The sequence below is a fragment of the Pelmatolapia mariae genome, linkage group LG23, assembly GCF_036321145.2.
Source record: "Pelmatolapia mariae isolate MD_Pm_ZW linkage group LG23, Pm_UMD_F_2, whole genome shotgun sequence".
Lineage (NCBI taxonomy): Eukaryota > Metazoa > Chordata > Actinopteri > Cichliformes > Cichlidae > Pelmatolapia > Pelmatolapia mariae.
Window position 1 is genome coordinate 7,379,386 of NC_086246.1, and position 15,614 is coordinate 7,394,999.

Here is a 15,614-nt window from a genome sequence, read left to right on the forward strand (position 1 = left end):
ACACCCAGGGTATTTGTGCTTATTGTTCTCCATCAAGACTTTGAACTAGAACTTTGTGTTGGCAATCTAACCTTGGGAGTTGAATTTCTGATATACAGTGTCTTGAATTTGGAGAAATAAGAAAAAACATTGAAGAAAAACACTAAGCATACAATTGGTAGAAGTCATAACCTGATGCGTTCTTAATTCTACACCTGCAGTTTTTACAAAACGTTTTTCCCATTGTTGTGGAGGAATTCTGGCCCACTCTTCAAAATTGTTTTTATTCAGAAAACATGGAGGGTTTTCAAGCATGAACAAACTGTTTAAGGTTATGTTTAAGGAATCTCAATCAGATGTAAGCCCATTTTTTGACTAGGTCACTTCAAAAGCTTAATTTTTTTGTTTCTTGAGCCATTCACCGGTGGTGTGTTTCAAATCCTTATCTTGCTGCATAATCCAAGCTTCAGGACACAAACTAATGGCATGGCATTCTTCTTTAGGATTTTCTGGTAGAGAGCAGATACAGTGGAACCCTGACTTACGAAATTAATTCGTTCCCGAGGGTCTTTCGTAAGTCGAAGCACCCATTGCGCGTTTTGAGTGAGGCGATGCTGAACGATAGGCTATAGGCTAATTGCTAACTAGAACAACACGTCGTTCAAGTGGAACAGCGAAGCGCAAGTACGGAATAGTGATGTGTCGGTCACGAACGAAATGGCTCTTAGAGCCGGATCTTTGACATGAACGACGAGAGCCGGCTCCTTCTCGCGAGCCGTGGGTTTTTTTTTTCTTTCTCTCACCCTCTCTCTCTCTCTCTCTCTCTCTCTCTCTCTCGCACTTTTTTTCCGCTTCACTCCGCACACGAGCCTTGTGCTTGCGCTGGGAAGAGGGGGGAGACTGTAACTACCGGGGCGGTAGTTACAGTCACAGTAGCACAGGAACAGAGCGGGAGGGAGAGAGAGAGAAAGAGAGCCAGGGAAAACAACGTCACATTAGAAAGGTATAGTAATCATCCACAACTATTTTCAGTTGCGGATGATAAAGGATTCAGAAAGTTTATTCATGCAGGCCCATATGACAGAGAATGTGCATCTTCTTTTTCATATTTTAATTTATATTTAATTGTGTTGTGGTTTGCAGTGCTTTGTGTTGTTTCACTTTAAATTTTTTTAAAAGGAAAAAGCTGAAAATTTAAATAGTTAAAAGTTGAAATGTGAATAGTTGGTTTTTGTATTACATGATTTATTTATTACATTTTAAGTGGAGTGAATAAATAAAAGTATATTTACGGTGGCCCCTAGAGACAAAGCACCTACAAACTCCAAAACACGTAAAAACTCAGACGCACGTAAAAACTCAGAAGCACGTAAAAACTCCAAAACACGTACAAAAGACAACAGAAGTGCTCCAGAATGCTAGGCGCAGTGTTGAGCTTTTGTTACCTAGTGGCTACACAAGCCAGCAAGTACCAACGACCGGATTTGGTGTGTGGTAGTAACAGGTAAATGAACATTTTTTTGAGTTATTTGAATATTCCTTCTTCTGCTCTTGCTCTTGACGAAGGCGGTCGCACTTTTCTCCTCTCCTCTCCCTTAGCTTCCCTGCTTAGCCTCTTGTGTCCTTGTCTAGTCTCGTGTTTTTTGTATTACTTTTCCCTGGAACACTCTCTCACAGTCTGTTCTCTAAAACCTAAAAGAGGAATTATGGATCTGATCAACTGGTCCCTGAATGCAATTGACACCCCTTTCTCAACGAGAAGTTTGGGCTTGGGTGAGCCTGAGTGCTGAAGAAATCTGCCTATTCGGAACCATGATAACAGGGTTCTTGCTGATCGGAGCTGGCTTGGCCCTGGCTTATCGAAGAATTAAGGAAGCGGAACCAGCTGTTCAAACCCCCACAAGGCTGCCCGCTGGGATTGAAACGATGGGACGAGGCGTGAGTTTCTCAAAATGGGCTCATTGAGTGCAGCACGGATAAGATCTTGGGGAAGCTTACGGTTGCCGTGAATACTCAGAGTAAGACCTCTGAGTGCAAACTGGATTACATCTTGGAGGGGCTCGCTCGGAATAACACCTCTCAGCGCAAATTGATCACATCTTGGAGAAGCTCACTGCGGTCGTGAGTTCTCAGAAATCGGCTCTTTGAGCACAAGAATGACAACATCACGGATCGTAAGTCTGATAACATCATGGAGAAGCTCACGGCTCTCCAACAGGAGATTGAGAGACCAGTGTTGGACCGTTAGAACAGCTTTGAAATTCTTATGAGTTGTTCGCACTAAAGTAAAAACCATCATCACTTCACGTGGATACCCCTTCGGCGCCAGCTGCGGTCTCAAGGCTGGAGCTGAACAACAACACCCTGATAACGACTGTGTTCAGACTGTTCTTCCCATTCTATGCAAGGCCACCTGGGTTGGCTGGAAGACTGTTTACTTAGCCTGGCAGGGCGAAGGACACTGTCTCAGCTGAACTTTGGACACATATACACACATACACATACATATATATATATACACATGCAGACATACACTCATCCCCCCTCCCCCTCCAAACGCCTTCGACGCTTATTCCCTTCCGATGCTGACGGTGGATCAAGGAGACCAGCGCATAGGCTGCAGGCCCGGATGTACTGTCTACATTGGCTGTCTCTCACCCTTTACCCGCCCCTGTTGCTTGTCATGTGTTTCTTTGGTGTATTAAGAGTTTTTTCATGTGCTATGTGCAGAGGTGTTTTTTTCTGTTCTCAAACTGATCTCCCTATTGGAGCTCAGTCTGGGGGGAGTTATTTTTTTTTTCTCCTTATCTTTCCTCATGTGGTGCATTTTCCATTGTTATACCTCTCTGACCTGTCTTCCCCATGTGATGTTTTTGTGTAATATATATATGGTCGGAGGGTAAGATGGCACCGCCATTGCGTGCAATAGTTCGGCAGCCTTAACATGAAATTTCCCCTTGTGGGACTAATAAAGGTATATCAATCAATATATATGAGTGCTTGTGTATAAATACACAAACAATACACATATGCTTTCCATTGTGTAATTTAAGTGATCTAGGTAGCTCTGTTTGGAAGTTCAGTTTACGCGAGAAATGTGTTTTGGAGTTTGTACGTGCTTTTTGGAGTTTGTACGTGCTTTTTGGAGTTTGTACGTGCTTTGTCTCTAGGGGCCACCGCATATATTTATATATAAACATATATACCACTTTTTTTTACATTAGTAGTTCCTTTTGTGCATAATTTTATATTGTTGTTAATAATAAATTAATTAAAGCAACAAAACAACCTAAAGAGCCGAACGAGCCGGTTCTCTAAAAAGAGACGGAAATCCCATCACTAGTACGGAAGCCAAGGGGTTGTCACATGATTTGGAAGGCATTGTGGGCATTGTAGGCTCAGCCAATCAGAGCCAGCGGATTTCATTACTCAGACATTTTGCCGTAACACGGGCAGAAATATTGCCGTTCAGTGCCTTCGTAACTTGAATTTTTCGTGAAACGGGGTATTCGTTTCACGAAAGTGAGTTTTTCTGTCAGGTGTAAGGACACAAATCTTCCAGTTCAACTTTTTTTTCTCATCAGTCCACAGAATATTTTCTCAAAGGTCTTGAGCATCATCATCAAAATTGGTCAAAATTGGTCTTGGGCATCATCAAGACATTTTTTTGCCAAATGTCAATAAGCCTTTGTGTTCTTTTCAGTCAACAGGGGTTTTACAATTGTCACTCTCTTAGAATGTCAGCTGACACATCAATTTTCTTATATTAAATAAAATCATAGACTTCCAGCTTAATGAACTTAGTGCCAGGTTTCATAATTACTCATATGGCCTGATAAAATCAGAAACCACTCTACTGGCACTTACTTTTAATAGAAATTTGACTGACATGGCGACTCGTCGATTTTAACCTGAGAGAGTCTGAACGTTTGAGTGTCGAGTCTCTAGTGTTGGGAGAATAAAAAGTGCCAGCAGGAGCTCCGTGCTAGCTCCACCTCATGCCTGGACTCGCTTTGTTATCACTTGAGAGAGATCTTACATCAGTTCTTGACTATGAAGAAATTATTGACATGACTAAAAAGCAGACCACGCTGACGGAGGAGAAATGCAAATAAGGGCTTTTTGCCAAAAGTAATGATGGTAAGGATTGTTCTGTATGTTTTATTAGTTGCTTTTCCCTTTGTGCATTGTTTTTGTGTTGTCTCCGTTGTTCTATGTGTTTCGTTAAGGTCAAGGGTCTGTTACCCGTGATTTTAAATGTTGTTTTTTTTTAACTTTCTAGTTTTCTTTATGTAAATTTATGATTCTTGATTTTCTTTGTGTTTATATCCATATGTTTGTCCCTTTCTGTTGTGTTCTGCTAGTTTTCTATATTACATTTTCCCTAGTGTTCAGCCCTTTTATGTCAAGTCTCTGTCACTGATGTTCTCCTTCTTTATTTCCTCTTTATTGCCCTGTATTTCTTAACCATTAACTTAGTTTTTTTGCCTCACTTCTGCTTTTATGAAGACCACCATGTGGTGTTGCTGTAATCACGAGTAATATAAATGCTCAACATGAGATAAGTCAATGTCAGGGCTTTGATTATACTGAACTTGCATGGCTTTCTTGTGTTGTTCATGCGATGTTTGCACAAGAGATCTCACTGGAAAAAAAATATCTTTTTATTAAATATTACCCTAATTATTAAATATTATCCATTGAAAGGAGAAAAATCTAGAAAATAATAGATAAGACGGATAATTTAATGATGACAGTTATCATTTAAATATAACCATATTTAATAAGGATCTCAGTGGAGAGTGTGGTGGCGTGGTGATTAGCACTGTGGATTAAAATATCTAGCCAGTGCCTTTCTCTGTGGAGCTTGTGTGTGCTTCCTCCCAAAATCCAAAGACATCCAGTCAGTGGGCTAGGCTACTATAAATTGCCCATAGGTCTGTGTCAAAATGGTTGTCTGTCTCTCTGTGTTAGCACTGCATCAGATTGGCAACCTGTCCAGGGTGTTCCTCGCCTCTTGCCCCATTCCTTAGGGTTATTCTGATTCTGATGGTAGTTGGAATAGGCTCCAGCCCCCCTGCTGGTGAAGGGAATTAGTATTACTTTGTTAATTTTTATGAACAGGTGTACCTGCTTGCAAATTATAGCAGTAATACTGAAAACATTAACTTCTGTAATTAACAACCCAACCCAACCCAAATCAGAATCATGACACTGTGCCTGCTTTGCCCTAGATTCTTAAACCACTAACTTAGTTTTTCGTTTCACTTCCCGTTGAGTAAAGATGACCAGGTGATGTTACGGTAATCAGGAATAATATAAATGCTTCATATAGGCAAAGTAAATAAATTATGCCATGTTAAAAAGCAAGAAGGTCCTGAGTTCAGTTCCATCAACTGGCTGGGTCCTTTCTGTTTGTAATTTGCATGCTCTTCTCGTGTTTGTGTGGGTACTCAAGGAAGAAAGTATGCAGGAGGAAGCCAGAGCACCCGTCTTCCACCAGTCCAAAGTCATGCAGTTAGTGGGGTTAGGTTAATTGGTTATTCTAATTGGTTATTCACAGAGGAGGCCTACAGCAGAGGGGACCGGGTCCTCTACAAGCAGGCTAGAAACAAGCTAACCAAGGAGATCAGGGTAACTAAAGCCGCTTTTCCATTAGTCCCTACGCGACTCAACTTGTTTTCCATCACAACGCCTGATGTGCGTGGGGTTGTTATAGCAATGTGGCTGAGCGTCCCATGAAGGAATTACTATGCAACATGAACGCCACAACAAAGGTGGACGTCGAGAGAACAACGTACCTGCTGATGGGTCTGTGTCTTTTTGTCAGACTCAGGACAATAATGTTCTTTTTTTTGTAGCTGTTTCTCTCGTTGCTGGGTTTTAAAAATGCCGGGTTTGATTTTCGTGAAGGAGACACTCTCTTGGCTCAGTGAGTGATGCCACTGATTAGCCAATTGGTGGCATGCAGTCTGTTGACATCACATTTTCAGATCACTGGGAACACCAGCAGAGTAGGTACTAACAGGTACTGTCACCTAATGGAAAACCCTGAAAAGCATGGCAAGCCGACCGGATTAGGCACTAATGGAAAAGGGGGTTAAGAGGAGCTACAGCGAGAAGCTACAAAGTAGCTTCTCAGCCAATGACCCTGCATCAGTTTGCACCAGTTACAGGAGTCCATTGCTCCACCCTGAAGTGAATCCCCAGCTGGCTGATGGCCTTAAAACCTTCTACTGCAGATTTGAAAGACAACCACTCACACCTCCCACCTGCTCACCCTCACCTCACATCCACACACAAAGATGCTCACTCTCACGTCACACCTATACAAAAAGACTACTTGCACCCCCATCCCCGTCCCCTCTGACCCCTACCTGCGCTAAAGATCTTTGAGGATGTTTAGTCTGCTTATCCAGAGACAGAACACCGGGAAGGCTCCGGGACTTAACAGTGTGTCCCCCTCATTCCTAAAAGTCTGCACAGACCAACTGGCCTCCATCTTCAACCAGATCTTTCATGTCGCATTTTTTCACAAGTGGCAACAGTAAACAGGATCACATTTGACTGTATTACAGTCAAATGAAATTTGAACTCCCATTTTTACTGGCTTAGTTGACGAGAGATAAGCATCTGATGTTTTGTCTCCAGATGCACAACATTCTAGTGATGATTCTCCTGAATCCTGTAACAGACTTTTCATTTTATATGAGAAACATCTTATTACATTCTTTGAATGACTGATGATTGAGAATGGGAAACGACAACAGGTTTTTGTAAAGAACTGGTTCCCAGTAGTTCAGTTCCTTGTAATTGTTAGTCTGCTTGCCTGTCGATCCTGCCTATCAGTTCTACTTAAAGTCGCGCTACAATCAACTGATTTCAGTTAGTGTGCCAGAGAAGGAAAATGATGGTGCAGTTTGCAGCATGTCTATGAATATTACTTTTATTTTATTAAACAAAAGGACAAGAGTAACATGTGTAAAGTGCATCCAGGACAGAAACAACTTAATTAATGCTGCTAACACAACTTCAGCTATTTGCAAGCATCTGCTCGGACAGCATGCTAGCACTAAGCTAGCCAAGAACCCAGAGTGTTGATGAAGCTGAGTGAATGCCAACCCCAGGCCAGCAGCCAGACCCCGAACTTCAACACTTCAACAAACTGATGGGCAGTCAGGCTGCAGCTTCTACCTGTTCCTACAGTAGAATCACTGTGGCTATCACTTTAAAGTCTCTTTGTGCTGGATTTCATCTTTGCGTTGTGCTGTCGGCTTTGTGTTCATACCTAAAAACTAAGAGAAAGATAATATGTGTGTACTCATTAGGATAGGGATTTATGCTTGTGTATGGACAGTAGCCTAAAGGTTTATACTATTACTGGTAATTATGAGACAATGTATTTCAGGTCATTTTATGGAGAAACTTCAAAGTAATGCAAGTAGTGTAATGAATTACTTTCTCCTGGGAGTAATACATTACTTCTAAGAAAACTGATCTGTGAATATGTGTAATATATTACATTTTTTGAGTAATTACCCCAACACTGATCACAACAAACAGAGGAAATGCCTCCGACATGCACAAACATTTTACCACACAGCATGAAATTAATTTGCACAAATATAATGCTACTTAGCAATGGTGGTGACTCCCAATGTGGAGTCAATGAGTTGATGTGTATATGTTTTTATGCAAGTGTTTCTGCTTTTTCTCATCTAAAGAGTCAGAACTTTGTTTCAAATTTGGATGTACAGTTGAGTGGATGGAAAAGTGTAGACAAATGAAGAATTGCATTAAAAGTGGCAAACGACTGAACGTATCCTGAGTGGATGAATCTTTGACCATTAATACCAAGCAAGCCCACAGTTATGGACCAAACCATGTGCCACGATGTAACAATCCACCTTGAACTGTTAAAAATTGGGAAACAATACTTTGAGTGTATCTCACGTCCTTGGCTTGCCTCTGCTGAAAAAGAAATATTACAGTCTAAGAAAGAAACTTTACATCTCTGTTAATACCTTTGGCTAGAGAAAGTTGCAATTTTCCTTGAAGCACTATTGATTATTATTTGGATTTATATACAAATACACAAAATAAGACATTTAGATGGCATTTCTGTTTCTGTTATTACTTACAAAACACTCCTCAGTAAGCACAGCGTCTAACAGACTGCAGGATTTCATTCTCTCAGCTATTAAATCACTTAATGCTGACAGGGCTCACTTAGATTAAGCTTTCTGTGTCTTTTAATTTTTAGACAGTTCTCCTTGTTATTCTGTTTTATTTTTATCTTACTTTAAATGTATTTATTTATTTGACCTCATTGTTGTTGATCTCTGAATTGACATGCAACAGTGTTTGTGATTATTGGTTGTGTGTTTGACTGTGGGAGTAGGTTGTGTGGGTAAGCTGCGAACAAACTGCCCTCCTTTTGGGATTAATAAAGTTGATCTGAATCTGAAAAGGACCAACTTTGGGTCATTCCATCTAAAATCAGACAATTTTAAAAAAATTATGTTCTCTCAATACAAGCGAGGATTCTCTCTTCCTGGATACATGAACATTCTGATCTGCCATGGCTAAATATTGAGGAAGTATTATGTAAACCATCCTTGCCTGTCAACTTTCTAGGGAAACGCCTAAATGTAACCTCAGGTAATAAAGCATAACCCACTGATATATAATGCTATGTGGACGTGGGGAAAACTGAGAAAACTTTTTAACAGTAGTCTTCCGTTTAATATTTTGTCAACGCGTATAAATAATCCAGACCTTCTGCCGCAAAACATAGGGTCAAGCTTTGTGGGATGGCATAAAGTAGGTGTTTAGAGGTTTTATGGCCTCTTTAAACATGGTGAGTTTAAATCATCTGAATCCCTGAAGTCCCAGTATTCTATGTCAAATACTGAGTTTTATAAGTATTTGCAATTGAGAAATTATGTGTTAAAAAATGCTAAATCATTACAAATCTCAACAGCCTCTTTTCGGTTGGAGAAATTTCTTCTGGATAAAAGGGAGCATAAACATTTTGTATCAAAGCTTTATTCAGAGATTTATGCCCTAATTGTGGACAAATTGGCATGGTTGAGAAAATCTCGGGGGACGTTGCTTAAATGTGAAATAGATATACAGGCATGGGACAAAATCCTGCTCCTTCCATCTAAAATCTCTGTTTGTAACCGATTTAAAGAACTGCAGTACAAAATTTTGCACAATGTGTATATTTCTCTGTATATTTATAGTAAGTATAATATGGGAACATCTCCGAATTGTCTCAAGTGTAAGGCCAGAGTAGGCACTAGATTCCATTGCTTGTGGGAATGTGCTATTATCCAGTCATTTTGGAAAGAGGTCTGCGCCAATATTAGTACAGCCATTGGTCATCAGGTGACAGAAAACCCATTAATGTGTTTATTGGGATATATTCCTGTCTCACTGGTACAACATGAGCATGTAATTCAGTCACTGTTAATGTTGGCCAGGAAAAGCATTATGTTGAGATGGGTCGGAGCTGAGCCTCCCTCCATTTCTCTATGGAAGTCACTCATCATTGATGTTATGACTCTGATCAGGCTGGGACATTATATTGATGGGAGCTCCCGAATTTTTGTGGACAAATGGAAGAAACCACTGGAAGCACTGGGAGTAACCTGTAAACTGGATTCTAATGGACAACAATTATGGACATAAATTATCACAAGTTCTCTGTGGACTCTGGAGAATGTGTAATATTCTAGTGCTGTGCAGTGTTACTATTTTGGATGTGAACCAGTCTTGTATTTGCTGGGGGGGAAAAAAAAGTTAAATAAAAGTTAAAAAAAAAGAAATTCCTGTACGTCTGTCTCCAACTTGCTTTACTTTTATGGTCCAAAGGTTCAAGTTATTTTAGCATACAGTAATAAAATTTTAATTAGAAAAGACAATTCTTAACAATTTCTGAATAATATATAATACTGCAAAATAATGCATGCAGAATACTTTTTAACCCTTACACGCACAAGTGACTGGGCCCTACACTTTTCCAGAACAGAACAATCTCTACATCTAATGACATCCATACATTGGATTTACCACACCAACTTCTGACTTTATGATCTTTGTTTCTCTTTGGTTGGGCCTGTCTGCTTTTCCTGTGGCTGTCCTGTGGCTTTTGTCACCCAACACCTTCCTATTGCTTCAGTGATACTGGTTTGCGGTTGGGAGCAACCTTCCAGTTGAGTTCTCATGTGTGGTGTGAGTTGTGCATTAGTGATTCTGCTCTTGAATTCAGGGTGCTAAGCTATGAAAAGGTGTAGGCATTTTGGGTAGCAATGTTAAGTATGTCATACCACAGCACCATTGACCACCTCTTTGTTTTTAAATTTACATATGTAGGTGCTAACCATGTGGTCCATGTGTCTACACCTCCTTTGGTCTTGTTGTAGAATGTGATCAATTCTGTTTTTATTTCTACCATACCACAATAGCAAGATGCTTCTCCATGAAACACTGTGCAAGAGGCATTTAACTAGCCAACAGATATCTCCAAAAGTTCATTCTGTTCATCTGGACGTAGTGTTTTCACTTGCCTGGATGATTGGGCATGCATTAAGACGTGGTCAATAGATAGACATTTTTCATGTATTTTTCACAAATTACAGATTTAGATTCATTTTGATGGTAAGAAATACCAGTGAATCTTCTGTCTTTAACAGTCTGTGAGGTACTGATGCTCAAATATTGCCTCAGATTACAATGTGAAAAAGAAAATAAAATAAAAAAGGCCTGAAAGTGGTTTGACAGACCATTATATACCATATATATCTTGAAAAGTATTTGATATAAAGCTAAAATTTCACACCAGTTATTATAAATGTTCAGATTTTTTACTATAAAATTTTGGTACAGGAGGTTGAGCAGAAGGCCTATTTGATTTGAGAAAGAATAACCCCACTGCTAGTTTAAGACTGCCTACTGTCACAAATCTTGTTCGCTAATGAAGTTTGGCCTCGGTGGCAATTCCAGAGCACATTTATTCTGTGTTATGCCCCAGCCTAGGGGAAACCAGAATGCGACAGAATGACAGTTAAAAATTGTGTGTAGCCGATGAAGAGGACAAGCAGGGCTACAAGCTGAGCATCAGAGTACTTACTTGATGTAGTACGGCACGTTGTTTGGAGAGATGCCCTGCTCGAAGGGGGTCACCACAGATCCTGCACAAACAGATGATAGATGATTATGAAAAACAGCAGAAATCCAGCAAAAAAAAACCCAAACAAATATTGATAATCATCTCCTAATTTTGTTTGAAGTGTTTGAAATTTCCAAAGCTGTCATGGTCCCTAGGTGTTGAACCCAGGGTTGTGAGTTTTTAGTGAGTTCATGATTTGTTGTTGTTTTGTGGATTATTTGTTTCTTAGTTCGGTTTGTTCGTAGTATTTGTTTGATTGCTATTTTTCTTTTCATTATTATATTTTTCAGTCGTCGGTTTGTATTTTAGCTTCATCTTCCCTGCTTATGTTGTAGTTGAGTTCATGTGTCTTGGTTTTGTAATATTTAGTTATCATCTTTAGTTTTCCATTTCTGTTTTCTCAGCCATATCCATGTGTCTGTCTGGTCTCTGAATCCTATCGCCATGTTTGTTTACCTTTCTCCCTTTGCATCAAGTCAGCGTTTCTCTTCCTGTACACTGCGTTTTTCTATTTTATTTTGGTGTTTGTTCTTCCTTGTATTTTGTGTCTAGGCCTCCGTTCGTTATCTGGTGTGTCTGTATTGTGTCAGTACTCCTCATGGTGTGTGTTCATTGCTTTTCTATTCCAGGTGCTCCAACTTAAGTCAGTGGCTACTGCCATGAGTTTAGCATGATAATAATAATAATAATAATAATAACTTTATTTATAAAGCGCTTTCAAACAAAGTGATGTACAACTATTTGAAACTAAAAAGATAAATAAAATAAAAGCCATACATAGCAATACAGGTAAAAGACACAATACAAGTTAAAAACAGTAAAAATTTAAAAACTAAAAGCCATAGAATATGGCCATAGAATATGGCTTTTAGTTTTTGATACTGCTTGTCATTTATCCCTTATTTCCAACTCCCGCCTTTTGGGTCTTACTCCTGCAGCCACACAGCTAACCTTGACAGAAGAACACAACTATAAAAAGACTGAGCCCAACAGTACTTCTATGTCACCGCTGCAGTGGACGAGCCCTTCCACGTTGCTGAAGCACCAGACAAGCCCTTCATCACTGCCACATCAGTGGATCACATTCTTTTTGACATCACCATAATCGGTGCCACTTTGAGGAGGAAGTGAAGCTGCCACCACCGGTACCTTTCACTACTGCCCAAATTTGCAGCTCCACTGGTATCTGCTAAAACAGGGTCTCTACAACAATCCTCTAGGGTGAATGAAAAAGACGTATTCTCTTGTGCTAAGCCAGCAGGAAGAAAGTTAAGCAAAGACTGTTCTGTGTTCTCTTCACCATCAGCATAACCGCTAAACCAGCAAAGTTAAAAACTGAGGGTTTTGTGTCTGAGCCAGACTGTTGATGATACAATATAAGACTGTTTTTCTTTTTTTTATTCCTGCTAGAAGAAAGACCAGGCGACCAGTTCAAAACATGTTTTTTGTGGTTACCTCATTCAAAGACTGAAGTGTGTCTCTTTGAATTTTGTAATGAGTGTCGTATTTCTTAGTCGGTCAGTATAAAAAATTTGTTCTGTATTTCTGAGCTGGCCAATAACCAAAGAAAGTTTTCTGTTTCTGGAACAGATAATAATGCTTTGTCTGGTGTTTCTCAGACACCCAGTAATAAAGAAGTCCATGGCAGTCTCTGAAGCAGTCAACAGTGAAATACTTCGGGTGTTTCTGTGCTGACCAGTGTGTGTGCCATTTCTCAGACGCTGTCTGACTGTTTTGTTTCTGTGCCGACAAACAGTGATACGATTGTATTGGTGTTTCATAGCAAGCTATGGAAGAGACAATGTTTTCCATTTCTGAGCTGGTAACTAAATGATGATGTTTTGACTCTTTGTGGTACACCTCACACAGAAACTGTTTACTGTGCTGCCGAGATGACCCCTCCAGAGATTGAATTTTGTGTTCATGAGCACACCATCTCAGAGACTATCCCCAGATATTGTGACTTTGCTCTGGGACTTCTGGGAGAATTCTGAGCCAGAACATCCACAGTCCCTGTCACCTGTAAAATTTGCTGCATGCTCTGTTGAGCTGCCCCAACCACCAGTGTTTCCAAAGTCTCCTATATGTGCAGTTAATCTTGACATCCCTGAGCCTCAGCTGATTCCTGCTGCCTGCGGATTCTTTGCTGCCTGAGCCTGAGCCCGAGGATACCATGTTGCCTGAGCTTGTGGGTTTCTGTGGTCATCCCCGGTTATCTGTCAAGCCATTGATGGGAACTCATTGTTGTGGTTTGCTACCTGGCAGGCCACTAGGGTTTTCTTTCTATCCTTGCTGTCATCCTTCTCTGTCCAATCCATGTGATGGTCTCCATTGGCCTCGATTAACGTCACCCAAGGGCCTCTGTTTAAGCCACATTAGAGTCTCTGTTGCCATTGTCAGCCTCTGTCCAAGGCACCCAAGGGTCTACATCACCCTTGTTGGGTTCCATCCTAGCCACCTTCTGGCTATGCCACCTAAGGTGTTGTCTGTGTCAGCACTAGCTTCCAGTTAATCATATCCTCTGCCATCAATGGCCTCGTGCCAAGCCACTGGATGGACCAGGTCTCCTTTGGTACTAGCTTCCAGAGTTTCTTCATGTCTTTCACCGGTGGTCACCTGTTCTGCCATCATGGGTCATTGGTCTAATCGCCAAATACATTGATTTCTCAATAAATCATGTTTAAATCTTTCAAATGATCTCTCCTTCTTGAACTACTAGCTAAAGGTAGGAAGATGCACTGCTGTTCTAAACTCTGATTATCAAATGTTATCATTGGAGTGTGAATGTGTGTGAATGTTAGGTAGAAAAAATGCTTTTATGAATGGGTGTAAATGAGTAAATGATGTATAAAGTAAGTGCTTGAGTTAGAAAAGTGCTATAAAAACCAGTCAATTTACCATTTATCTTGCATATATGGACTTCTGAAGATCAGAAAAGATGGGTGGAGTTCCTATTCTGGACTGGGCATGAGTTGCTGCCCCAAATGGAGTACTAACGAGTGAGAAGAGAAGGGAGTGGGAGACTGACTGATGAACTGGGGCTGTAGTTGAAATGATATGGTGTTGGCTGTCCGATGGGCCTCCCTGCTGCCGCGGAGCCTGGGGCGGTCTGCTTGCCTCCACCCCGGGGGAAAGGGTCACATCTCTGGGTCTGGGTGCCGTTTCCCCCTCTGGGGGTGAGGGTACCTGGACCCGGGGTATAGAGTATGTTTGGGGAGTGTGATTGTGTGTACATGTCCATGTATGTCTATTACTACGTTGGGTGAGTGCTGAGTGTTTGTATATGTGTGCATGAGGGTGGGAATGCATGTTTGTGTCTGTGTGTGCCTGTTTGTCTGTGTCTATATGTCAGGTCGGGTCTTAGACTCCACCTCTCTGGGAACACCCAGGCCCTCCAAAGTGTGGAGGTCTATCTCCCCTCACCACACTCCCTGCCAGTGACTGATGCCCTCAGGGGTCGGTGCATTGGTGGTTCTTGGTGTCCGGGGCTGGGCGCTCAGGTATGCACCAGCTCACTCCCGGTGGCTACTTGGCGGGGCCTGGTGCCTGTCGCTCGGTCAGGCCTCTTCCGGGGCAAAGGGGGCCCCCCGGGCCTCCGGCCTCGGGGTCTGCGGCTCGGTTCACTCTGGCACAGCTGGCTGCCGGCAGAGCCGGCGGGCACGCCAGTGCAGCCCCCTCTGGCTTCTGCTCCGTGGCTACTGGGTGACCCCTCGTCTGGGGATCTCCTCAGCCCTTCCCAGGAGGGTGGCACGGATGCCCCTCCGGTGGTCCACCTTGGGCTCTCGCACTCTGGGGCCTCTGGATGTCTGAAGCCTGGATCTTCTCCATGCCTGCTTCATGCCCTGGGGGACGGGGCTATGGCCCCCCACACCCTCTAGCAGACCGTTACATGGAGAAACCTTTTGTATACAAGCGCGCTGATCCACACAGGTGTGCACACGGGTGTTCACTGTTCGTAGACATAAACTACACCTTTCTTAGCTGCTACTTCAAAGCACATTGTGCGCTGTCTGTCCTGCGTGCTGCACAACAACATTCAATATTTAGTATTTACTGCTGTTCACACTTAGCTAGATTAACGGGATGGTGTTGTGTTTAGTATGTTGCTTTGTTTTTTTTTTTTGCTTGTTTTCTCTTCTTTTTCTCTCAACAGGTGATCCAGGAGATTTTTTCTTCTTTTTCTCTCAACAGGTGATCCAGGAGATTTTTTTTTTCTTCTTTTTCTCTTTGTCTTTGTAAGTGCCCTTTCTCACTGTCCCTCTTCCCTTCTGTTTTTCTTTTCCTTCCTCTCTTTCTTTCTCCCTTTCCTATCCCCCAGTCATGTCTGTCCCATCTGTAACAACTGAAAATAAAATAAATAATAACAACAAAGGTTGATCAAATGGACCAATACGGCAATGCCATGATGATCCATTTGGCAAAATAAATCCATTTGGTATCCTTGTTGGTCTTCAGACAA

General features: G+C 41.5%; 1 protein-coding gene across 10 annotated transcripts in view; it reads right to left on the reverse strand.

Moving 5' to 3' along the window:
* The window catches only part of dmd (dystrophin), a 251,416-nt gene that overhangs the window by 60,018 nt on the left and 175,784 nt on the right, over nucleotides 1-15,614 (reverse strand). For all 10 annotated transcript variants that reach the window (XM_063467782.1, XM_063467775.2, XM_063467774.2 and 7 more), the window contains one exon: nucleotides 11,117-11,177. In XM_063467782.1, coding sequence (XP_063323852.1) covers nucleotides 11,117-11,177 — 61 coding nt within the window. The remainder of the gene's footprint in view (nucleotides 1-11,116; nucleotides 11,178-15,614) is intronic.